We start from the raw sequence: 26,215 nt of genomic DNA on the forward strand, positions 1-26,215 counted from the left end.
ATGTTTGCAAAATAATACAATGGAGTGTTTCCTTAACGTTCGCAACAAAAAACGTGCAAACGTTACTACAACAAACGTTATTAGAACATATTTTGGTTAGCTGGGTACACCAGTATTATAAATTATAACACATAAACAAGCAATTACCTTTAATAGGCTATGTAAAGAAGGAAAAGCAGCATATAGTCTATAGCCTACGTTTATTATTATTTTCTAACAAAGACTGTCCTGCTATAATATAATTTAGTCTAGATTTGTTTAATGCTTAAATGTGTATATAAAAAGCCGTGCTGACAGAAAGAGTGAAAGAAATCTTTTGAGGACCTTCGTAAAGCGCCCACCTCTGGTTGAATCTGGTTTAAAAGGGAGGAGTCCACGCGCAGTATTAAGGCATAAACCTGGTCTCTCCATGAGAACACACCCATAGAAGGCAGTGGAAAAGAAAGAAGCCTGGAAAGACCATTAGATAGAGCAGCAGTCCACTTCCTTTATTACCAACAAGCCCGTTCGGCTCTGAGGAATTTAACAGCAATAGTCATACTAAAACTCAGCGTGTGGGCATCCTGAACGGCGGTGGACATTGTAGGCTACTTTTCGGCTGTGTGAGGGACTGGGTCATTGTTGTCATTGCAGAAGATCGTCTACCTGCCTCTACATTTGCTGTCAGATATTAAAGTGCAGCAAAGATGAAGAGCTGTATTGGCACACTTGTGGTGCTGGTACTGTTTCGGTTGGGAGAGATCGCAGAAGCGTGCAGTTGTTCCCCCGTTCATCCTCAACAGGCGTTCTGCAATGCTGATGTTGGTAAGTGCGTGTCAACAATCTAAACGGTGCTACGTCACAATGCAAATTTGTTACTACAGCGAATTGACCAGCATTAAAGTTAAGGCGTCTTTTCACCGCAAAGCCTGCACTTATAGCCTTTTGTTTAATGCTGTATGAATGCAAAGTAATTGTGAAGATAGAAACCTGAAACTATCCATGATTAATTAAATATATCCTCTGTCATTACAACAACAAAGTTCTCTCTGCTCAGATGCTGCTTTGTTGATGAATGAATCGTCACAACCACAGGGGCTGAGGTGGATCAGAGCTAGATATTTTAGTAAAGCTTTACACACCAAAAATGCCGCATAAAAGCAGTACTAAAACATGCCAACTCTGATCCACCTCTGACCTTAGTATCAGAGGCAGCTCTTATGCCACTTTACTTGTGTGTGAAGGAAATTCAGCTTCAGAATTATATTGAATATTTATTTTAAAAAAAATATATATATATATATATTTACTTATATTTTATTATATTATAATTCTTTAAAATATATTTTTATTCAGATATTTATATTTTCATAATTTTAGTTATTCCATATTCACATTTTCATAACATCATTAAAAAAAATCTGCTGTTGCTGTGCAGCATTAACAGCCTGTGCATCTGAACTGCACTGAATCAGTTTATGCACATTCAGTGGCACCTCTGTGAGGTTTTGGGTTATGAAAATTAAAAAAAATTACTATCCTTTTTTTTTGGTTGTACTTGTATCTGGATGTGTTCATCTCATCAGTGTTGTTATTAGGGTCTGAGCACAGATGGTGCGAGGACCCTATTGGAATTGCTCCATTTATTATTATTCCATCTTTTGCTTCTGTTATATTATTTAGTGCCCAGGATAACAGTAGATAACGTGTTCTGTCTGTTATCTTCGGCACACACCTACAGTCCTGGTGCTTGAGCTGAATGACGTTTTGAGGCCTGCTTATATCTATTTATATCTGGCTTCTCTATTTCATTCCTCAAAAACAACTTCTTATGTCTGAGTTTCACAGAAATCGTTCAGCTGCCCTGAACACAGAGCCAAAACATTTAGGATACAAAATAAGATTGATTCTGCCAAGTATTTGCCTGTTGCATGGGAAAATGATGGTGAGATATTGTTTAGAAAACAACGGAGGTGACACTGATGTCTGCTGGGAAAAGATTGAAACCCGAACAGCATGATGCATTCACACTATTCTTATTGACCTGTAGATTTACACTGATTCACTGTCCAGCTGCAAGCCTCCAAATCATCTGCACTTATAGTGACTCTAATATATGTATTTTCTTTATAAAAATGTCTAGAAATATTTTACAACAAAATATCTACAATTACATTTGTGATAACTATGGAAAACTTCACAACTATCATGTGGCTCTATCTGAAAATGATCATTAATTATTATTTTCAGCCCTGATACTTCCAACCACATCCATGTCAGTCAGCTAGATAGCTTACATCACACAAAGCCACATGTAAACGTTTTAAGTCATATATCAAATATCTTAATGCATGATAGAATAAAAATAAAGGTTTCAGAAGGGGATTTTCACAGTGACTCCATAGAAGAACCATTTTGGTTCCCGAAAGAACCTTTCAGTGAACAGTGAATCTAAAAATCTTTTTCCACCATAAAGAAAACTAAGCGTATTAAACTTTTGTTGTATGAGGGTTCCGTGGATGTTAAAGGTTATTCATGAAACTATAGATGCTAATAAAGAACCTTTATTTTTAAAATTGTAGGGTAAGAGACTGGTACAAAACACTCTAACACTGACTCTGGACCATCTTATTGTTTTGCCCTGACTAGTGTGTCACTAAGTGCATCTTAGTGAACACATTTAGATATTTTTGTCTTCAAAAATAATAATAAAGATGAAAAATTGAGGGAGAGAATGAAGTATAGAAAAGAGAAAGGGAGGACAGGATTGCTGCTGACTAAGGCCTTGATTTCCTGTGCAACTGGTCTCTATCCATATTTCTCTCAGATGGATAGAGACATAAAAAATTGCAAGAATGTTTTGCATCCCAGTGATCCCACTGGGGCTTTCCCTCCCAGTTCATGCTTAATTCAAGAGTTTGTCCAGAGACGATTATCTTGGTGCGCCCGCCGCTGGAACAGAACCCAAGCCCTGTCTTATGCTGCTAATAGAAGAAAAGACAAATGCACACTCTTAAAGTGCTTTAGAGGGCTTACAGTTTGATTTTAACCTGCAGAAACCATCGGAGAGCGTGCATCCGACATCTGGCCGAAAGATGAGGAAAAAGCAATGAAAGTCAAGGACCTTTAAGAAATATGCATGGCATTCTTCAAGCAGTGAGAAAAGCGCAGTCTTTGGCTGCACTGCACGCCCTTGCCTCAGCTCACTGGCTTTGAACCAGTGCTTCTTGGATCAAGGGAGAAGGATTTTTTCCATCTATTTGTGAAAAGTTAACTTTGGTGGCTGTTCCGTGAGGCTTGCGTCTTTCCTGACTTGCAGTAGGAAATTAATTTAGTGCTCGTATTTCATGACAGAACGGGATGTCTGTATATTAATAAAATACTCAAAATGCGGTCATTTGCCCTTTGCGGTCTGTAAGTTGAACTTGCCAGTATTCTTTTTGAATCTGTACTTGGTATTAATAAGGTTTCTACGTGTCATATATAAAACTCTTAGCCTTAGTCATCTGGATCCAGTCTTCCGTTCCCTATGGGAGTGACACAGCCCCATTATTTACCTCGCAGTTCACTGTTATTGAGTCATAGACGAGCACAACATGCTTTTACAGAGTCTGAACAGTGACAGGATTGTTTCAAGACTGAAAACTGTAACATGAGCTGTGCCACTAGATTTTTTCCCCCCTTGAGCTTTTAAAGTCTGTTGTCCAGAATGCATTCCAAAGCTCAAAATATTTGTTTGCCTGCAGAACCACTGAAAAAGATTGTAGGAATGAATCTAATTTGTTTTTCGTAGCAGCCAGTAGAACCTGTGAGAAGTCAACATGAAATCTAAATCAACCCTCTCAAATTTCTTAGTGCGCTTTCCTGATCTTACTGTGAATGATTCATGTGTGCATGTACTGTAATTCAAAATAAAAACTGTTTTCATAATCTTTAATTGGTTACTGATGGATAAAATTAAGTCTGGACCTACACTGAATATTAGGGGTGCATCAATATTACAAATATAGATACAGATAAGCCAATAATTATGTTCATGCTATGGCCAACAACAGGGTCGATATTGAAATTCGAAACTATTTTGTCTAATTAAACTATAAATAAAATATTAAAAACTAAAATTAGTCATTTTAAATACCCCAAGAGAATTTAGGCATCACAACATTATAATGTACAGTATGGAAAATTGATATTCATTTTTTGAGATTGGCTAAAGATTAACTTTAAGTGAGTGTTAGATGATGGCTAAGGTAATCTAAATGTAAAAATAGAGTAAATGAATTAAATATCTAATAAAAATAAGACAAAATCTCCAATAGCAACTGATAGCTAATATGGTACTGAGATACTGTATATCCTGTTTTACCTGGAAATGTCAATTTATGCAGATAAAATGGGTTACAATTCATGCTGACTCTACGGGCTTTGAGGATTTAAACCGCCCCATTTTCTTTGGTGTACCACCAACGGTTGTTTATACTGTATAAACTTCCCAACTTAAGGCCCAATTATATTGGTCATCTGGTCAAAATATTTATCTTTTCAAATGCACTCAGGCTGGAATCGTAGTCTAGCCTGATCCTTTTTGGCAAACTGTCTAGTGACAAGCCTGGTTTCATGTCAAGGGTGTATAGACTGTAAGGGTCACAAGTGTCAGAGAGCGGGCCGGGGTGTGGTGCTGAACATTCCTGAATACAGAAGTGGTGAGGATTCCTTTGGTGGAGGGTGAGGAAGTTATAAATTGGGGTGGGGGGGATTACCAGTGGAGGATGCCAAATGTACAAACATTTCTCACAGGTAGCCCTTTGAAAAGGTTTAGTGAAGGACCAAATAAATTTTTTTTTTGACCGCAGTACTTGGACAAACAATGGTGGTCATTCATGTAGAGTAACAAGGAAACAATAATATAAATGAGCAGAGAGACTAACGTTGCATCTGAAATCGCATACTACAATACAAATACATACAAATCTACATCTGCCATGATGTTACTGTTACCTACCAGCATCAGTTGCGTTACTTCACTGCCATTCGTAAAAGGCCTCTCCCGTGGGCTCATGGGATAGTAAAGTGTCCATCGAATACACACTCCAGAATGACAGCGGAAGTAGTAGGTCATCCATGTACTTTTCGGTTACTATTTTTCCGAATACTATGTATTCGGACTAGTGCTGTCAAATCGATTAATCAGGGAACGTTCTCAGACCTTTGTTTAAAGTCCACCGAAGGAGAGTAGTCGCAAACCCATGCACAGTTTATTAAAGCAAACGTGAACAAATACAAATAAACAAAACCACACAATGACTTGACTTAAACTTGACTTGAACAGACCTGACCTAAACTGACCTACAATGGGTTATACGAACAAAGCTAAACGAGAAACTAGAGATGCACGATTAATCGTTAAAATATTGTGATTGGATTCAAACACCCACATGATCATATTCCTAAATGATAACAAGTCTGTCTAATAAACCTTTAAAAAAAATCACACCGGAACATTCTGATCTGCGTGTTTGCGCTGCTGATGACTCAGCGAATGCACTTAGGCTATCTATAAAACAGCTTCACAAACAGTCTTTTCAACCACACACTTAGTATCGTTATTTCCGTGTGTGAATATTTAAATTATCACAGAAGTACTGGGATGAAAGTTTATAGTTTGAATATTAACGCTTGATGTCTACTAAAGCAATCAAAAAAGAGCAAATCACCATTTAAAAGTAACCCTGCGCTTCAAATTGCGATTGTATCGATTTCATCGTTACGCCACTAGGTGGCGACCAGAGACTGTTAAAATATGTATTTGTCATTGAATCGTTCATTCAAGAGGTTTATTCAGAAACGATGATTCACCCAGTAATGAAACAAGTGAAGTATTTCTGATTGAGTCATTCATTCAAACCGATTTTTTAAAAATAGTTATTCAAATTAAGTAAACATTTTAAATAGACTTCAGCAAATTATATTTTGTCAGACGCTCTATTAAATTACATGTTATTTTGTTTAGTTGTCTAAGAAAAGACATAAAATTACATTTCTAAAATTAGAAGAAACATGACTAAGATAAATTTCAAAATGAAAGACACGAAAACAAAAATGTGACCTTCTGGCATGGTTCTCTCAAAGTTATGAACAAACATTATTCCAGTAACGTTAATATAATGTTTGTTCAAAAAGTTACCTGGTATTTCAATAATGTTCTTAAAATATTATTACAAAAACATTATTAATATATCGTTCATGGAAAAACGCTTTAGTTAACGTTAATGCAAACTTTTTTAGAAAGCCATAATGTTCAGACAACATTAAAACCATTTACAAAAAAATAATCTGATGCGTCACAGTGACAGGTCTTCGCAGTAAATTATAAGATGGTTCGTTTTTTTACTCACAAAAAACATATTTTTACAATTATTAGCTGTAAAATTAATATAAATATAAACTAAATATGACAAATTTAAAGTGAAAATTATTGTGTAATAATTCATACTTCCATAAACCATACATTTTTGCTGTAAAATTAAGTTAACCAATGTAATGTAAAGAATTGTGTGAATTTCAGTGAACAATTTTTTAAAATAACCATTTTTTTATAAGCGTTTGTGCAATGGAAAAGTTTCATGATTTTTTCATGGAATCTTAGATGTCAATAAAGAAACTTTATATTAAGAGTGAGAATTTTAGCAAACTTTTTACACAAAATTCCAAACATTATTTGAAGTATAACATTTGTTTCTTCTGTACTATTATCAACATACATTTGTCTGTACAAATTCAATGATGTGTCCCAAGAGAACAGAGTTATTAACTTGCTTATTCAATTCAAACATACTTTGTTCTCAACTAGAAAATTGCTGCTTTGATGTCATAACCAAACCCAATCAGTTCCCACTGCTATAGTATAAAGATCTCATCTTGTCTGGAAACTATCATCTTCCCTGTCTCAGTAAAATATGATAGAGCTCATTGACACATTTAATAGTCCCAGACATAAGCAACAAACAGAAGAACTCATACTGCTTTTCTTTGAATTTACTAAAGCTAAAACAGCATTTGAGCGTTGTTTGTATGTCCAAGCCAAGCACTTGTTTCATAAAGAAAGAGAAGAGCAGTTATCAAAAACAGATAGTTAGATAGCTAAAAATATTTAAATATGTTCGTCAGTTCCAGGAAATCTTCAACCTCCCACCATCCCACGAGCATGATATGTATATTGCAATCACCTTGTGCGTCACATTTGTTTACCTGAACCTCATATTTTGGGTCACACACAGCATGCTGCAGTTTACGTCAGATTGTCGTGAGGATGTGACTTTTAAAAGCTTAATGTCAGACGATCTTCCCTCTTATGTGGTTGTTCCTCCTCACAGCAACTGCTGGAAATTTCTGACAAAAAACTTCCAAATAGGATATCTTTCCCCATGTGTATTTTGATAAAATGGGGAATGAATGGCATTTAAATGCAGTCAGCAAACCTCACACAAACCAGCCTTTCTCCACATCCTGCCATGCCCGCTCTGCCTGTTTATATACCCAGGCCTGAAGCAGTGGGCAGCATCCAACCAACCAATTCTGACCTTTTCCATGTTGGTAAACCTCAGAATCTTAGAACATTTGCACTGGCTTTCTTGTGCAAGCAACAATTATGATGATGCACGTGAATCCAACAAATGCTGTGTCCCCCATATCTGAGACACTCATTTCTTGGTGATGTACAGTACAAACCCCATTTCCCCGTTGGGACATTTTGAAAAGTGCAGTAAATCATTTTGAAGTTATTTTTTAATTCTCTTGAACCTTTATTTAACTGACAAAAGTACAACGAAAAGATTACCAATGTTTTCATTGACCAACTTAATTGTATTTTTTACAATATAAACAAAAAAGTTTGGTCAGAGGCATGTTTACCACTGTGTCACATCACCTTTTTTTTTAATTACGCTTTTTAATTGAGAAAACTAATTGTTGCGGTTTTGGAATTTTTACATCTGCTCAACAGTCCGTGGTCATCGTTGTCTGATTCTCCTTTTCATGATGGGTCATACATTTTCAAAAAGAGACAATAAATCAATGAGAACATCCTCTCTATGGTGTCTACGAAACCACTCTGTTGTAGCACGAGCAGAATGAGGCCTGGCATTAGGGCCTTTCACACCGGAGGAACCTTATAATAGTTCCTAGAACTATTGGCGGAAGTTCACAGTTTTTGGCGTGTTTGCACCGCAGGAACTAGGAATGATTTTAGGTCTAGGAACTCCTTTTGGAGAAACTAATTTAGCTTCTACTTCAGAGTAGGATCTAAACCAGCACTATAGGAACTATCCGTGACGTAAGTATACACTGATTGGCCGAACGCATGCGAAACACCACAAAACCCGCCATTTAAAGGACAATTCCGGCCAAAAATGAACCTAGGGCTAAATAACACATCGGTACCGAGTCGACCGTTCTCTGGGATGCGTTTTCATGATAATCGAATGTACCCAGTTTTAACGTTAGTTTTAGTTTAACCACAGATTAGCTTATAACGCTAGTGTATGGGGCATCGAATAAGTAAAAATAAAAATCGCTAGTTAATACCACTAACAAGGCTCAAAATAGCCCCACACTAACATGGTACCATAATGAGGGTCTGTACCTGCAAACCGAAGCATTGAGAACTACAGACAGTTTAATAAGATTTGATAGATTTGAGTTGCATTTCTTGATGCAGCATCAGACTGTGTTAAGTGAAGACGGTTTTCCAAAGTACTCGTGACGTCGTGAGCACATGTGGCTATATTTAACACAGTAGCATGATGGTTTCTCATGCAGTGCCATCTGAGGGCTCAAACGTCATGCACATTCAACGTCTCCTACTTTGCACCACACAGACTGAGATTTCTCTGGATTCCATGAATCTTTTCACAATATGATGTATGGTAGATGGTGAAAGACATACATTCTTTGCAATCTTGCATTGAGAAATGTGATTTTTGAATTGTTTGACAATTCTCTGATGAAATTTGGCTCAAAGTGTTAGCCTTGACCCATCTTTGCTTGCAAAGACAGAAGCTCCTGCAATCACAATACCCTCACCTATTACCAATTCACCCGCTCGTTGTGGACTGTTGCAAAAGAGTTTAACTTGGATGTTTTATAATTTTTTCAACTTTATTTAGCCTCTGTCCCAACTTTTCTGAAGTGTGTTGCAGCCATCAAAATGTGTTTATACTTACAAAAGACAATCATGTTGGTCAGTGAAAACTGGAAATCTTTTCTACTTTTGTCAGTTAAAAAACAGGTTCAAGAGAAAGTAATCACAGATTGTGGTTTTTATTGCATTTTACAAAATGTCCCAACTTTTCTGGAAACAGGGTTGTAATATTTTAACTGTATAAAGCATTAAAATAGCATTTAATGTCTGCAGATATTTAGGAAACATGCTAAGTTCACACACTCGTTTCTCTGAAAAACAATTCTACAGCCAGTTATTCTACTTTTAAATGTGAGTTCGTTGTTGGAGTGTCTGTTTTTGTTTTGGTCTGTGTGACTCCGCCCACTGCCCGTTTACCCTTCGCTAAGCCACGCCTGATAACCGCCACTAGCCAATGGTGTCTTAGCAACCGTAACTAGGCGCGGGAGGTCTGGCAAGCTTTCGAGCGAGGGAAACATGCCATTGTGCAAATCTGATACCCGGTATCCTAAAAGTTTGGACGGGGGAGTGGAATTTTTTTCCTTCCCGAAAATCTAAAAGCCATGGGGAGAAATGATGGGTGTGGATCAAGCAGTGTGGGAGACCCCATTCACATCTAAATGTCTATTGCTTGGAAGTTGGAAATAATGACGGTTCTTTGTTTATAATGCATATATTTTAACGTAAAATAAGACGATTAAAGACAAGACGGAGACTCACTGACATACTTTAAAATTTATTTCAGCATTTTGTTAATCGACGGCCTACTACCCCTAACTTTAACCCAATCCGATCGCGCTCTCCCAGTGTTAGTGTTATTCCACAAGATTTATGGATAAACTGTTTGATTTATAATTATTAGATTATTTTCACATTTCACTTACCCTGCTGTGCACGAACATAGCTGTTCCTCAATTTCTGTGTTTCCCATTTGAATGGTCAGCGTATGAGGCGGCTGCTGCTTGCGCTGGGACTAGGCTTTAGCTTCATTTTTTATGAAATTATTCGCTAATCGGTTGCATATTATGTCGTGTATACAGGTCCTTCTCAAAAAATTAGCATATTGTGATAAAGTTCATTATTTTCCATAATGTAATGATAAAAATTTAACTTTCATATATTTTAGATTCATTGCACACCAACTGAAATATTTCAGGTCTTTTATTGTTTTAATACTGATGATTTTGGCATACAACTCATGAAAACCCCAAATTCCTATCTCAAAAAAATAGCATATCATGAAAAGGGTCTCTAAACGAGCTATTAACCTAATCATCTGAATCAACTAATTAACTCTAAACACCTGCAAAAGATTCCTGAGGCTTTTAAAAACTCCCAGCCTGTTTCATTACTCAAAACCGCAATCATGGGTAAGACTGCCAAACTGACTGCTGTCCAGAAGGCCATCATTGACACCCTCAAGCAAGAGGGTAAGACACAGAAAGAAATTGCGGCGTGGCATGGAGGCAATCAGCCTGTGGCACTGCTGAGGTGTTATGGAGGCCCAGGATGCTTCGATAGCGGCCTTAAGCTCATCCAGAGTGTTGGGTCTTGTGTCTCTCAACTTTCTCTTCACAATACCCCACAGATTCTCTATGGGGTTCAGGTCAGGAGAGTTGGCTGGCCAATTGAGCACAGTAATACCATGGTCAGTAAACCATTTACCAGTGGTTTTGGCACTGTGAGCAGGTGCCAGGTCATGCTGAAAAATGAAATCTTCATCTCCATAAAGCTTTTCAGCAGATGGAAGCATGAAGTGCCCCAAAATCTCCTGATAGCTAGCTGCATTGACCCTGCCCTTGATAAAACACAGTGGACCAACACCAGCAGCTGACATGGCACCCCAGACCATCACTGACTGTGGGTACTCCAGTGCTGCTTATCTGTAGCCCAGGTCAGGCGGTTCTGCTGCTGTTTCTGGTTCAAAAGTGGCTTGACCTGGGGAATGCGGCACCTGTAGCCCATTTCCTGCACACGCCTGTGCACGGTGGCTCTTGATGTTTCTACTCTAGACTCAGTCCACTGCTTCCGCAGGTTCCCCAAGGTCTGGAATCGGTCCATCTCCACAATGTTCCTCAGGGTCCGGTCACCTCTTCTCGTTGTGCAGCGTTTTTTGCCACACTTTTTCCTTCCCACAGACTTCCCACTGAGGTGCCTTGATACAGCACTCTGGGAACAGCCTATTTGTTCAGAAATTTCTTTCTGTGTCTTACCCTCTTGCTTGAGGGTGTCAATGATGGCCTTCTGGACAGCAGTCAGGTCGGCAGTCTTACCCATGATTGCGGTTTTGAGTAATGAAACAGGCTGGGAGTTTTTAAAAGCCTCAGGAATCTTTTGCAGGTGTTTAGAGTTAATTAGTTGATTCAGATGATTAGGTTAATAGCTCGTTTAGAGACCCTTTTCATGATATGCTATTTTTTTGAGATAGGAATTTTGGATTTTCATGAGCTGTATGCCAAAATCATCAGTATTAAAACAATAAAAGACCTGAAATATTTCAGTTGGTGTGCAATGAATCTAAAATATATGAAAATTAAATTTTTATCATTACATTATGGAAAATAATGAACTTTATCACAATATGCTAATTTTTTGAGAAGGACCTGTATATCCCTCAAATGCATACTGCAGTCCCTTTTGTCTTGCTTTCTCAGATATTTCACATGTTCGCCAAAAATGACTAATTATCTCATTGGAAATGTCTGACACCGGTGCATACACACTGTAATAGACGTGCCATGCGCGAAAGCTTGACGGGCGTAGCAACAGTAACTAGGGAGGGCGGGGCTTAGCGAAGGGTCAATTGTGCTTGTTCCTGTTTTCCCCGTTCATTGTCTTAGGCTCATCAATATAGGTTCTAAGCAATGAAAATTGCATTTAAGTTATTTTAGGAAGGACTCTAAACTTCCAAACACTGTAAATGACATAATCTGAAATTGAATCATATTATGGTACAATATAAATCTATTGGTTTATTATAGTCATTGATTTTTGTTTTAAATAAATTGTAAAAAATATAGAGAAAATATATTATAAAGTGTACAATTACTCTTTTCAGGATTTTCAGCCGTGGAATTTAAAAAAAAGTTTTAAAAATAAATAAATAAATCCAAAATCTTCTAGAGGAGCATATGCTATCGCTTAACAACCTCAGAGCTCCTAGAAGGTTTATACATTATCGTTAAAAAGCAGTTCCTATATGGAGAAAATGAATGGGATTTTAACTTCTGTAACCCAACTGTTATTCTTTATTACAGTGAGGAATTGTGTCGGGAGTTCAAAAAGAAAGAAATGAGTTCAAAGAAACCACAGGCAGAGAGTATTCAGAGTGGAAGGAGAACCGCTCCATTCTCCTGTTCAGTTTTTACCCCGGTGGTGTAAGAGATCCAGTTTACACAATTACTTGCCATGTGGTCGTTCCATATTCATTTAGTTTAAATGTTTTGTAAAGCATATATTTTCCTTCTCATCGAATCTTTTGTTAATTATTAGAATGTATAATGCTTGGTAAGAATTTCACAATTAGCGAATTATATAAATTTATGTCGCGTGCTTGGAAGAACTTTATCATAGAGGGGAAAAAAATTCTGGGATGATTGCTGAAAAATATTTGGTTCCTTGGTATTTTAAATATACATATACATATACCAAGGAGCTAAATGTGTGTGTGTGTATATAATATATATATATATATATATATATATATATAACGACCACATGGCAAGTAATTGTAAATATAAATAAATAAATAAATATATATATATATATATATATATAATATATATATATATATTTAAAATATTTATATGTTAATTATAATGTTTAATTTTCTGCATTTTAGGGACATTTTTTAGGTCTGTCTTTAGGTTTTTTTTAAAAAAAAGGTAAAAACAACCAAATAGCCTTTGTAATACTTACAATAATGTTGTGTTTGATACCTGTGAGGTGGAATATATTCTGGTTGTCGTGGCCTTCTGTAAAGTCAGTGAGTGCTGTCTGTAAAGGTAGGAGTGGAAGAGGAGTTTGGGGACTTTTGGTGCAGTGGTCTGCCTGGGCTCCGAGCTGGTCATGATTGCTAAAAGCTGTGCAGGCATACGGAAACTCAGGATGTGGCTAGTATTTGTGGTGGGTATGTTTTCATGGAAACTATGACATTTTGATTATGATATGTGCATATGTAAGAGTGTGTAAGTCATCTATGGATGGAGCAGGCGTTGTGGGATATGCATGATTATCGGGCAACAGGAATGTGGGTCAGGCAGGAAAAATGAAGCAGTGGGAATAAAGCTCGACAGACACGACAGAACATCACTCCATTTGAACTGTGAGATATATTTACCTTCTGATGCTTGAATTATTCAATCACAAAGAAAAATAAAATCTTGATGAAACACAATGGGAACAATTGACTACAACAGTGACTCTCACAGAAACTTACCTTTCACCGTTCACTGAAGAAATATTGACAATATATTTTATAGGATAAATATCATCAGCACAAAAACATCAGACTGACGCGGGTGAGCATCTGGACATCTCGGGAAACAAATTATATATATATATATATATATATGAATATGAATTTGCAATTAATGATTTGTTTGTGTTAAGTGTGAGGAATCCCGGGGACAAATTGCATTTAATTAAAAGTTTTTATTTATTTATGTAAATACAAATCAGTAATTGAAGATGAATGTCGCTCCAAACTTGTATGCAAAACAGAAAAGATATTTTGAAGGTCAATGAGGTTTAAAACAACAAAGGACCCCAATAACTTTCATTTTATGGAGAAATATACAACACTTTTTTGTGTGTATTCCGCAGAAAAAAGAAAGTCGGTTACACATTATTTTGATGGTCCCCTTTAAACATTCTGTTGACTATAAGGAACGTTGCACCTACATGTCAACCAACTCTCATTAGTATATTCCATTAACACTTTATTTAGATGCACCCCAACAGACAATCTATTGACTAGAAGTAACTTTGCAACTTCATGTCAACTTACTCTACTAACCAACCCTACCCCTAACAGTCTATTAATACTAAACTAATACACTAATGAGAGAGTTATGGCGCTTTTTTCCACTGCATGGTACGGTTCGGTTCGGTACGGCACGCTTTGGCGCTTTTCCACTGCATGGTACGGCACGGCTCGGCTCGGCACGGCTCACTTGTGGCGCTTTTCCACTGCATGGTACGGTACGGCTCGGCTCGGCACGGCTCACTTGTGGCATTTTTCCACTGCATGGTACGGTATGGCTCGGCTCACTTGTGGCGCTTTTCCACTGCATGGTACGGTACGGTACGGCTCGCTTTAAATGGTACCACCTCTGTTGAGGTTCCAAGCGTACCGTACCGATACTAAAATGTGACGTGGAAACACTGTAGATCACTGATTGGTCAGACAGACAGTATCGTCACTACCAGTGTCATTGTATTTGCGAGACATCAAACCCGCTAGATTTAAATAGCCAGTAACAGCCTCCAATGTTTTAAAACTACTTGCTTGACTTGCTTGAAGAAAAAAAACTTCCAAAAAAGAAATGGCTGAATCGCGGTCAGTGGACGAGAAGTGCAGACGTTCCTCTTGTTAGTTGCCGAGGAGCGGATAAACTATAACGATCAGTTATAATTCCACCTACTTTGAAGCGGTACTAACTGCAGTGGAAAAGCAACCGAGCTAAAGCGAACCGAGCCGTGCCGCGCCGAGCCGAGTCGTACCACGCAGTGGAAAAGCGAAGCGAGCCGAAACGTGCCGCGCCGAGCCGAACCGTACTGAGCCGTACCATGCAGTGGAAAAGCGTCATTAGTTGACCTGTAGTTGCAACGTCACTTATAGTCAACAAAATGTCTAAAGGGGACCATCAAAATAAAGTGTTACCAGAAAGCCATACAGTTTTGAATAACTGAAGGGTAGCAAACAATGACAGAATTTTCATTTTAAACAGAACTATCCCTTGAAAGGTTCTCGACCACGACTCTTCTACATGTGACGCTTAAATAACCAATAATCCATCAGTGAAAGATTTTATTGATTTCTATTGGATTAGCAGACACCATGCAGCCTTTTGGGTTAGTCACACCCCTGGCTGGTCCTCACCAGTCTTGTGATGTTGATAACAGAATGCTCTCTCGATGAGTGACGTCTTCAGAGTCAGGCAGTTGCCATTGTGTTTCTGCTCCTCACTGCAGGATGCTCCCAGAATCCTATGGAGACTTGCTTGATTACTTCACCAGGAGAAGCGAGGCCTCCTTGCCCTCAAAACTGTTTTAGGCATCTGGAATTTTAGGTGCAAAACAGCTCATGACTTGGCCTACTTTAACAATGGAACAACAATAAATTGGTTTTATAATAAGATTATACTGATCTTTAATTCTGACACCAAGCTGGCACGGTGTTAGCGTGCCCTATAGCTCAGGTTCCCCGGATAAACACAAGAAGCCTTTACGTACACAGAAAAGCATGCAACTTGGACAGGAGGAAGGAGGGGGCTATCGTTAACTTTAAGAGCAATGAACCCTTCATATTTGCGTCTATTCCAGCCCATAAAGTGAACCCATGGGTGTATAATAATGGCTGTAAGTGTGTGTATGCGTGTGCGTTTTCCTTTTTCTAGTTATTTTATGTCCCTGCATCCTATATCCTGGGCTCATATTTTCCATGGTGAGCAAGTGGCTCAAAAACTGCAACAGTTACACTTTGTGTGTTTTTCCATTTCTATCTCTGACTGTCCTGTGATATCATTCATCTATTTTTCATTCTCACATTTGAAGAAGTTCTGTCATCATTTACTCACCCTCATGTCTTTTCGAAACACGTTTGATTTTCCGTGGAGCACAAAAGGACATATTTTTACCCAAGCTCCTCTTTTCTATACCAGTAAAATAAATGGTGTCCATTGCAGACAAGTAATATTTTCAATTTGATGCATTTATCATGCTTTTGCTTGGAGCTTGATGAGCACATCCACTTTCATTATATGGAAGAGAGCAGCAGTAACATCCTTCGAAACGTTTACTTTTTGGTTACACAGAAGAAAATAAAGTAATTAATACGTATGTCTAAAGTGGACCATCTAAATATAAGTAACTTTGCAGCTATTTTTGAACTCTTAGAGTATTAATACCTGCTAACACTTTATTTTGATGCTCCTCCAAAAGACATTCTACTGAGTAGAAGTAACTTTGCAACTTACAACTCATTCTACTAACCAGAACACTAACACATACCCCTAAACAATCTACTAATGAGAGTTAGTTGACATGCAGTTGCAAAGTTACTTATAGTAAGTAGTCTAAAGTGGACCATCAAAATAAAGAGTAACCAAAAAGTCAAATGGGTTTGGAACAACATGAGGTCGAGTAAATGATGACAGATTTTTTAATTTTGCGTGAACTATCCCTTTAACCTCAATTAGCCCTGAGAGTTTAAGCAGCGAGTCTAATTCAACTTGTAAAATCCAGTTTGTCTCATAAACTGTGCTCCATTTGTATAAGTAGTTTTGCAGAAATGTTCCTGAGCATACCACGATTAAAACAAGCTGTCCTAACAAAATACACAGCAGATCCAAACAGCTGGCAAAGCAAATCGATGCTACGGAAAGACTGCCTGTTTATGAAAGGACAGGGTGGGGTTAAGGAGGAGCAGCCCTGGCTAATATGTTAATGCTTCAGACCTCTTTGAATATGTGTTTTCTGATTCGGAGCAGAGGTGGTGTTATTGCTTTGGGTAGGCCGTAACTTCAGCAGCTGTAAATGGAGGTCGGCTTTACAAGACAGCTGCTGCTGATGAAGCCCTACTTGAGAAGCTGTCTCAATTCATTTTCATCTGCAGCTGATTAACATCAAACTTTGCGCAGTAAATCTTTTCTCCTTTTTTAGAGCTGTTGTTATTTTTCCTGGGTTCAGTCAACGGGGCAGCTTTCAGACACTCATAAGCTGTCTTTGGGTGTATTTCCAATTACTGAACAGGAGTAGGATTGCCATTTGCTCAAAAATGGGTCGCTGATTCACATCCGTTCTGAAAGAGATGCAGACAGAAGGGGAGAAAAAAACAATGATAAAGTGAATAATAAAATGCAGCTGATTGTGTATAGTTAGAATATCAAAAATAAATGGGCTTTACCTTTTAAAAGGGAGATGAAAATGCTTAATGTATCTTTTGTTACTGACATCAAAGTTGTATACCCAATCAAACTTTTTAAATCACTCAAAAACTATTTCTTGCTAAAGTAATATTTAAACAAATTTAAATATGCTTATCTTTGCATATTAGGTCAAATGTGTTCAGTTATTGTGAAAGTGAATGTAGGGACCAAACTGTAGTGTTTGAAAGTGGTGTTTCCTGATATTTAAAAAGTTCATACTTGTGATTAATTTTAATCAAATACTTTTAACACAATTATTTTGAATTCAAAATATGTACACTATCGTTTAAAAGTTTACCGTTCGTTCATTTGATTAATAATACAGTAAATTTAAATATATTTAAAAAAAATCTAATTTATTCCTGTAATATCAAAGCAGACTTTTTAGCATCAGTTCTCCGGTCTTCAGTGTCACATCATCCTTCATAAATCATTCTATTATTATTTGCTGTCCATGAAACATTTCTGATTATCATCAATGCTGAAAACTGCCGTTTACCTTTTTTGTGGAAAACCGTAGATTGTTTGAAGGGGTGTGTGTGTGTGGGTGTGGGGGGGGGGGGGGGGGGGGGGTTTATCTTTGATAAACAGCGTTTATTTAACAGTCTTGTAAAAAGGTCTTTACTGTAACTTTTGATCAAATTCAATCATCCTTGCTGGATAAAAATAAGATCTTACGGACCCCAAACTTTAGAATGTTAGTGTACACCATTTAAAAATGTGTTCAGTTTGATGGAAATTTGTCATATATTTGTAAGGTTTAAATAAAAAAAGACTTTTCAGTATCTCTGCTGAAAATACCCACATATGCTGTGTTTTGGATGCTGGCATCCCCACCAGGCTTAAACAGCAGTTATGATTGTCCACCAGCTACACCAGCAACAAACCTGCACTAACTTGCATAACAGACCAATTCATGGTCTAGCCAACATGGGCAGGTTGTGTGATATTCCCTTCATCCAAGAACGTTTTGAACAATAGAAAATAAAACACATTAAATATGGGTTTGGTTCTGTGTTGGGTCATCACTTTTTTTTAATAAAATGTAGAGAACAACTCCAGTAGACCATGCATTAATAAAGGGTAACAGAACTCTGTGAAGCCGGTTGATTTTGTGCAGTGGGCATCTGACTTTCACATGAAATACCCTAGAAACTTAAAATATCTGTTCCCCTTTTTTGATCTTGCCAGAGGCACTGCCAACACAAATAAATGTTGCATATTGACACTGTTCCTCATTTTAAGTCACCAAATGGCTACACTGTGGACATGGAAAGGACTGGTTATTTTTGGGTGAATACATCGCAAAAAGTGTGACTTCCAGTATATTTCTGGACATCTTAATAAACCGTTTGCCAAGCGGCAAAGTGATCAACCCGTTTACTGAGACAAGTTTAGCCTTGATGTGGACATTAGCCTGTAATTGCTTCCTCATTGGTTTCCTAGGCAAATGCAGACAAGACCAACAGGTAAACAACAACAACAACTTCATTTTATAGCGGTAGCTCATAAGAAGCACATTTCACAGACCATTGGTGAAGTGTGTTTGGTTAAATTGATTTTAGATATGTCATGTAAATCATAAATTATGAATAATATTATCACAAAACCTAAATAGAATACATTAATATAAACATAACATTAAACATAAAATCATTAATATAAAAAGGTTTCCACAAACATTTAACAACTAATGTTAAAGTGTCTAAATACTTGAAAAGAATATTTATGGTTCTATAATGTAAAAAACAAACAAATTTATTTTAAATGTTTTGCTTGAAGTCTGTGTATGTGCAATATTTCTTTAAAATAAATAGCACCTGGTTTGATAGTTTGTTATATTACACAGCTCTCTGGAATACTTGAATCTAATAGGTCAAATCACAGCATTCAGATAATTTTGTATAATGACAGATGAACTGACCATTGTCCAAGGTGATATCTTTCACTGTGGTAGTTACATACTCATTAATGCTATTAATATCAATATTTAATGTCCTTTTATTTTATTTTAAGTGGGAAAATGCATATTCATCTGGTCATTATTGCAAAATAAACCCTTTTAGAATTACCTAATCACCCAATCATTGATTTGCAATAATAGCCGTTGATTACATACATAGTCCTTTACAAATACATGCAAAGACCTACATTTTTTTTGGTGTGGCTTAAAGGGATAGTTTACCCAAAAATGAAAATAATTTTCTCTCCCTCACATCGTTCCAAATCTGTATGACTTTTTGGGTAGCACAAAAGAAGACATTTTGATCAGAGTTGTGTTTTTTGTCCATACAATAGAAGGCAATAGGGTCCAGTGTTGTTTTGGACCCTTAAGGCCCGTTCACACCATGGAAGATAACTATGACGATAAACATATAGTTCTAAAAATAGTTCTCAATATTAAAGAATAGCAGAGTTCACACCACAACTATAACAATAACGGCACAGAGAAACAATATAGTTGGAATAATTTTTAGAGCGATTTTGTTCAGCTGATGAACGATAAAAACACTGACAGCCAATCAGAATCAATCGTGCAATAACGAGCTTGAGCATTTAAAGCGGCAGACAAGCACGAAGACCGAAGATCTTGTCACACACATCAATCAGAAATCTCACATGACCTTTGACTAATGCTCAAGTTCTCGTGTAGTCCCCCCCCCCCCCCCCCAATAACAAACAGAATGTATTCTGCTTGACCTCATTAATTACAGAAATCATATAGCCCATTTAAGCCAATGACGATAGATAATAAATATATAGTTATATAAAAAATGTTTTTAAAATAGCAACTATAGATAACGGCCCAGAGGAACGATAGACGTTATAATCACTATCAATGCGGGGGGGTTTTCAGCTGATGAATGACAAAAACACAGTGAGCAAATCAGAATCGATCCTGCTTTAAATAGCTTAAGCATTTAAACTTGCAGACGAAACTGCAGCTTGCAATAACAAACAGAACATTATCATGGATTGATGTGGATGCTAATATAGTTATCGTTCTTGGTGTGAATGGGGCTTAAATCTATAAATGTACAATCTCTTCGTAGACCTCTCCTTGAAATCTCAGTAGGCCTGCATTTAACGGATGAAATATCTGTAAAATAGAAATTATTTCAACTTATCGCAAACAATAAAGCATGAAATCATTGTTTAAAAATGTGCTTCAATAGTGTAAGCAGCAAAGTTTATATAAATGTGATGCACAGTTTATGTTCGATGGTTTGCAGCTCTGTTTACACTTCTGTCAAAGTAAAGCTGTTTGTATGAGGAGGACAGGGAAGAAGTTTGGGGAGAGTAAAGGGCTTTCGTGTGGTAGTGGTTGAAATGCTTATTTTTGTCCTCTTAACTTCCATATGTTTCCGTGCAGTACTTTAGTGAAAAAATAACAGCCATCTAAAAATGATTAAGGAAAATAAGGGTGAGTATAAAAGGCACGAGATTGAATGAGTCAGCGCAAGGTTGTCATGTGTCAGCTTCTCTAGGAGAGGCGTCTCTGCCGCATGTTGGCTGACCTGACAAAGAGAGCTACAGAGAAGCTGGACAGCTGCAAACGCTCAACTTGCAGGAAATGGGATTTGGGTTTGGGGGCATGACTCTCTTTATATGAGAGTGATCGCTCCATGGTGTTTAGACAAGGCCTCAGATGAGAGGTGGCATGGAGAAAGTACAGTACAAGAGAGTCATGCGCCTTTTCATCTTTTCATGATGATGCTACAGAATCTCTACTGGCCTTTTGCTGTAGCTTGTATATTCTACTGAGTCCAAGTAGCGGTGGAAAAACATTGAGAAGATTCCAAATTCAAAAAATGATTCTTTGGCTGAACTTAATTTAGTTGTTGACAGTGGTTTCAAACTTTGGAAATGGGTTTTCTTAAAGGGATAGTTCACCCAAGAATAAAAATGTCATCATTTACTCACCCTCATGTTGTTCCAAACCTCTATGAGTTTCTTTGTTCTGTTGAACACAAAATAATATATTAAAGAATACTGGTAACCAGACAATATTCTAGTTGTCAGAACTATATTTAACATTTTAAGGCCACTTGAACACTTAATTTTTTTAAGTTGGAACAACAATTTTTACACTCATGATATATAGTAAAAGAGATTAATTGCATAAAGACACAGATGCGCATAATGCACAGAGCTCAGAGATTTTTGAGGATGATTCACTAACTGTTCATTAATTAGGTTAAGAACAAATTAATGTGCATACACACGTGTTGTGAATTAGGCAGATTTTTTTTCATGAGAAGTTCTCCTGTGCGTTTTAACACAAATAATCCATGCAATTATTAACTCATGAAATTCACCTTTTCATTAACCTTTTCCCTGCAGTAATCAGGGCCAAGGTGGTTGGGAAAAAAGAGGTGGATTCTGGGAATGATATTTATGGGAACCCTATCAAGCGGATCCAATATGAGATCAAGCAGATCAAGGTAAGGGATGACCGTTGTGTTTCACATGTAACCTACAATGAAAATGTCTTGCATTGATTTAAAAGAGAATCTGTTGTTCTCCATCAGATGTTCAAAGGCCCAGACCACCACATTGACGTGATCTTCACCGCACCCTCATCTGCAGTGTGTGGGGTGACGAATTTGGACACTAACGGCAAAAAGGAGTACCTCATCTCAGGTAAAAGCTTGTCATTTCTCTGCAGCTCTTGTTTTTTGGTCAAATAAATGTGCAGTTTAGCCTTCACAGCAAAGCATTTGCCAGTTGGCACATGCTCCACTCAAGGTGACCCTTTTTCAAACTGGACAGAAGTTTACAAACTGTGACTTAGTGATGTACAGTGTGCTGAATTTACAGCTGGGTTTCAATACTCTTCTCTTCTCTCTAATGAACTTGCTGAGCAGGCAACTTTGAAGGGAAAAAACACAGAATATAAAAGAACGTCAAAAGATGAACACAGACAACTTCTGGTTTCCCCATCTCGGATCATTCCAGCAGAGCCCAAATTACAGAGTTGACAAGGCAGAGGTCTGTGGAGGGTAGCAATTGCCTTTAAAGCTGAAGTTTTAGAGGAGGAGGGGAGGTAAAATAATGAGAGCGCTGATCCTGTAGTGCGGAGTAACTGCTGAGGTTGTGTTTTCAAGGCACACATTCTCTTCTCCACACAGAGCAGAAACTACCCAGGTTTCAGGTTGAACCAGAGCAGACTTTTAGAGACCTTTGCTTTGAGCAAAAATAGAAACCATCTTGAGGTTGTTTATGCCGGTGTATGTCCCCTCCCATTCTGTGAAGTCCGCGGTCCACCGTCAGGGTTCACAAGCTTTTTGCATGTAGTGTTTTCCACCAAATTTAGGCTTTGACTCCGCAGTGACCTCCATAACGTGGGACAGCACAATAGATGACGAACAGGCGGGTACAGTTTAGTCCTGAACAAAACGACATTTGGTAATCGTGGCAACTTATCATTGTGTTCTTGTGTGCTGTTATTTTGTCTGTTGGACCTCACTGTGCCCGTGACTATCAGATGTGCGACGGTTCAGATTGTTTTGTCTGCACATTGTGTTTCCAGGCAAGGCGGAGGCCAACGGCAAGATGCATGTGATTCTGTGTGATCTCATCATGCCCTGGGAATCCATGAGTGCCACCCAGAAGAAGAGCCTCAGTCAGCGCTACCAGATGGGGTGTGACTGCAAGGCGAGTATATTTCTCCTGTACACATAATAATCATTATTGTCAAACATGCTGTAAACCAGGGTTGTTTAAAATTCAGAATTGGAAGAACTGGCCGTGTTTTAATTCACGGGTTTAATCTGAATTGAATTAGTCACGACTCACAGAAAGTTGAATGGATTTGAATTAGAATGACTGGAGGAGGAATCTATCTATCACTCTATTCAATTGTCTATCTATCCATCCATCCATCCATTGTATCTATCATTCCATCCTTCCATTGTATCTATCTATCCATCACCACTCCATCCATTCATTTGTCTATTTATCTATCATCTATCACCATCATATCATCATTCCATCCATCCATTGTATCTATCTATCTATCTATCTTTCTATCTATCCATATATTCATATATATATATATCCATCCAGCATTTAAACCTTCAAACCTCAAAGCTTTTAAAACTTTTATACCTCAAGAATAAGTTAGATGAAATTGGTGTAACTTGTTCATGCTACTGGCAGAAATGATACCCCAAATTTTGCAGCTGAGTACTCATAGTGTTAACACACTACTTTATACTACACTATCTTTATACCACTATTTATACTACAAAATTGTGTATAATATCACAGAAGTAAGCAAAAACGCACTTATAGAGACTTGGGTGTACTCATGAGTTGAGTCCCTAAGCACCTACTGTAGCTATTATTTAATAATAAAATAAAATAAAATAAAACAATAAAATGTAGCTTATATTTAGCGCTTGCATATTTAACCAACTCAAAGCCAACCTAACATACTTTGTTAAAAAAAAATACTTTCAGTAACACCCTGTTAACAAACATTGTTTTTGCTACACCCAGATCACACGCTGTGCGACCTTTCCATGCGAGATCAACGCCCCAGAGGAGTGTCTGTGGACAGATTGGGTGACGGAGAAGATCATTCACGGCCGCCAGTCCGACCACTATGCCTGCATCAAGAGAGGAGACGGATCCTGCGCCTGGTACCGTGGAGTCGCGCCACCCAAGAAAGAGTTTCTGGACGTCGAAGACCCTTAAAGTGTCTCTCTCTCCCACTCCACATCACCCAATCTGAGATTCTTACAAATATCACAGATAAGGTGTAAGTTAATATCGACATAAAGACAAAACTTTACCAAATTGAAATTTAAACGTCTTAAGGCTAGTTTAGTGTACAGTCTTCATTAGATATCGCAACATGAGATAGAATGGAGCGAAAGTAATGACCCCACCTAAGTCATCATGTGAGGGACAATCTTTAAAACGAGAGCACTTTCTGCCCCCCAAAACAGCGCTTAGGCTTCTCTCTGCAAAAAGGACTGAACAATCTCCACAATCTCACAAAACTGCAGTCTCTCAGCTCATTTCGCATTTTCAATTTCTGGTATTCTGGTCCAAACCCACCCGGTGTGGTAGTGAAAGTATTACTTTTGAAGGCAGTGTAATTTCCCAAAGCCATGCCAATTGGTCCACGCAGATAAATGGTGAGGCAGGACTTCCCAGATAGTTTAAGATGTGCAGGGACCTGGAAAGAACTTAAGACAGCTGGGGTTTGGGAAAAAAACAAAAACATGTCGTTAGACATGAATTTGTGATGGAAACAAAATTTTGCTGCTGACCAAATTTTCACCTCCACTGCTTTTCATCATCATTTCATGGTGCATCCTTCGTATATATATGACAAATGAAGGAATAACAATGTTAAAATCTATTATTCTGACGACAGTTCATAATTAATTAGCAATATACAATAAGTTCCTCTAATTCGATTTTTTTATGAATCAATCATCCCTAATTTGTTTTATTAGTATGTTTGTTTACCTTTTTGAACCTTTAACTTGTCTCAAACACCTACGATGAGTCAGTTTTATGCATTTATTCCTCCGTTAATAGTTCAGTGATGATACTATTTAAACTTGTTGCACTTTTTAAAGACAAAACCAAGAGGACTGTCTCCTCTTTTTTGTAACTCTCATTTTCAATGCTTCCGTTCTTGTTTTGTAAATGCTTTAGCTTTAAGCATTACAGCATCAGTTATCTAAGATCCTAGTGAGCTCTTTTACCTTCTGTATTGTTCTTTTATGTGTCATTAGATTATATACCCGAAGAGGTATGTAAGACTTTAGTTGCCATGGCAATGGGAAGACCCTTCGTTTTGCCCTAGAGTAAAACAAGGCTGATTGGATTGGCATGCAAAGACACAGGCCTATAGCATGCGCTGAGAAAGAAGAAGCAAAGAGCGAGGTTCCTTCCTTCTGTGATGTCAATAAACTCAGGAGTTTATTGGCAGCTTGAGAAGGCACAGAGTTGGGTTGTTGCATCTGTCCCCTGATTGGGCGTTGCCAAGTCACGTGATTGACTGAGGGTGAGGCGTTTGAATACTAGTTGCTAGGCGCTTCGTCAGGGTGAACCATGTGGCCCGATGTGGTCATAGTGTTAGAGAGGAAGAAAAAAAAGGGAGAGAGGGAGTAGACAGACCGCTAATGAACTGACGAAAGCAACAAAAGTGTTGATCGATTTGGACGATATAATGCATCACAATCATTGTATAAAATCAACACAGAGATCATTTGTATTGACAAAGGGAGCATTCTTATGGGTAATCGTTCTATTCATGCCTTTCTATTTTGGCTATCAGTGTTCCAGCATAAATGTATGAAGCTTTTTTTTTTTTTTGCTTAAGTGTAATTTAAATTAAGATTTTTTGTTTCAATATCCTCGCTTCTTTCTTCATACCAGAAGCATTGTCATAAACAAGCTTGAACTCTTACGAATAGGCTATATAAATCTACAAGGTAAATGTTTAATATGCATCGAGCTATAACTACTTAAACTGCTTTGTATTAATTGTTATTGAACTTTAATGGCGTAAGTTAAATGATTTTGTTTCCACGTTTCTACTTTTTTTAAATGTGTTATTACCTTTGATTTATATGATCATTGTGTCATTTTTACCAGTCTTTGTCTTTCTCTTTTATGATTTGCTGAAAAGAGCAGGAATGTGAGACCTTGTGTCTGAACCACATGATAAAAGTTGTGGTAGAAGAACCAGACTATGCATGTCTTTGATGCTTTTTGTAATTCCCATGTGGATGTTCACTTGACGGATAAATATACAGTATTACCAAATAAAACATTAAACTATAACAGCTCGTCCCATTCATTTTTTTTAAGTCTGAGTATTTATACATGTGTGCTTAAGAAATATTTCATCATAAAGTAATATAATGGCCTTGTTGTATGT

At 37.5% G+C, this 26,215-nt stretch overlaps 1 protein-coding gene across 1 annotated transcript; it reads left to right on the top strand.

Annotated features, from left to right (window-relative positions):
* Window positions 1-335: 335 nt before the first annotated feature.
* On the top strand, window positions 336-26,118 carry timp2a (TIMP metallopeptidase inhibitor 2a). The gene is made up of 5 exons (XM_077200482.1): window positions 336-804; window positions 21,652-21,752; window positions 21,840-21,951; window positions 22,841-22,965; window positions 23,812-26,118. The coding sequence occupies exons 1-5, from the start codon at window positions 687-689 to the stop codon at window positions 24,007-24,009; spliced, it is 654 nt and encodes a 217-aa protein (XP_077056597.1). The 5' UTR covers window positions 336-686; the 3' UTR covers window positions 24,010-26,118.
* Window positions 26,119-26,215: the final 97 nt, after the last annotated feature.

The sequence above is a fragment of the Siphateles boraxobius genome, unplaced genomic scaffold (genome assembly GCF_051911475.1).
Source record: "Siphateles boraxobius isolate OS27281-9 unplaced genomic scaffold, OSU_SipBor_1 46, whole genome shotgun sequence".
Classification (NCBI taxonomy): domain Eukaryota; kingdom Metazoa; phylum Chordata; class Actinopteri; order Cypriniformes; family Leuciscidae; genus Siphateles; species Siphateles boraxobius.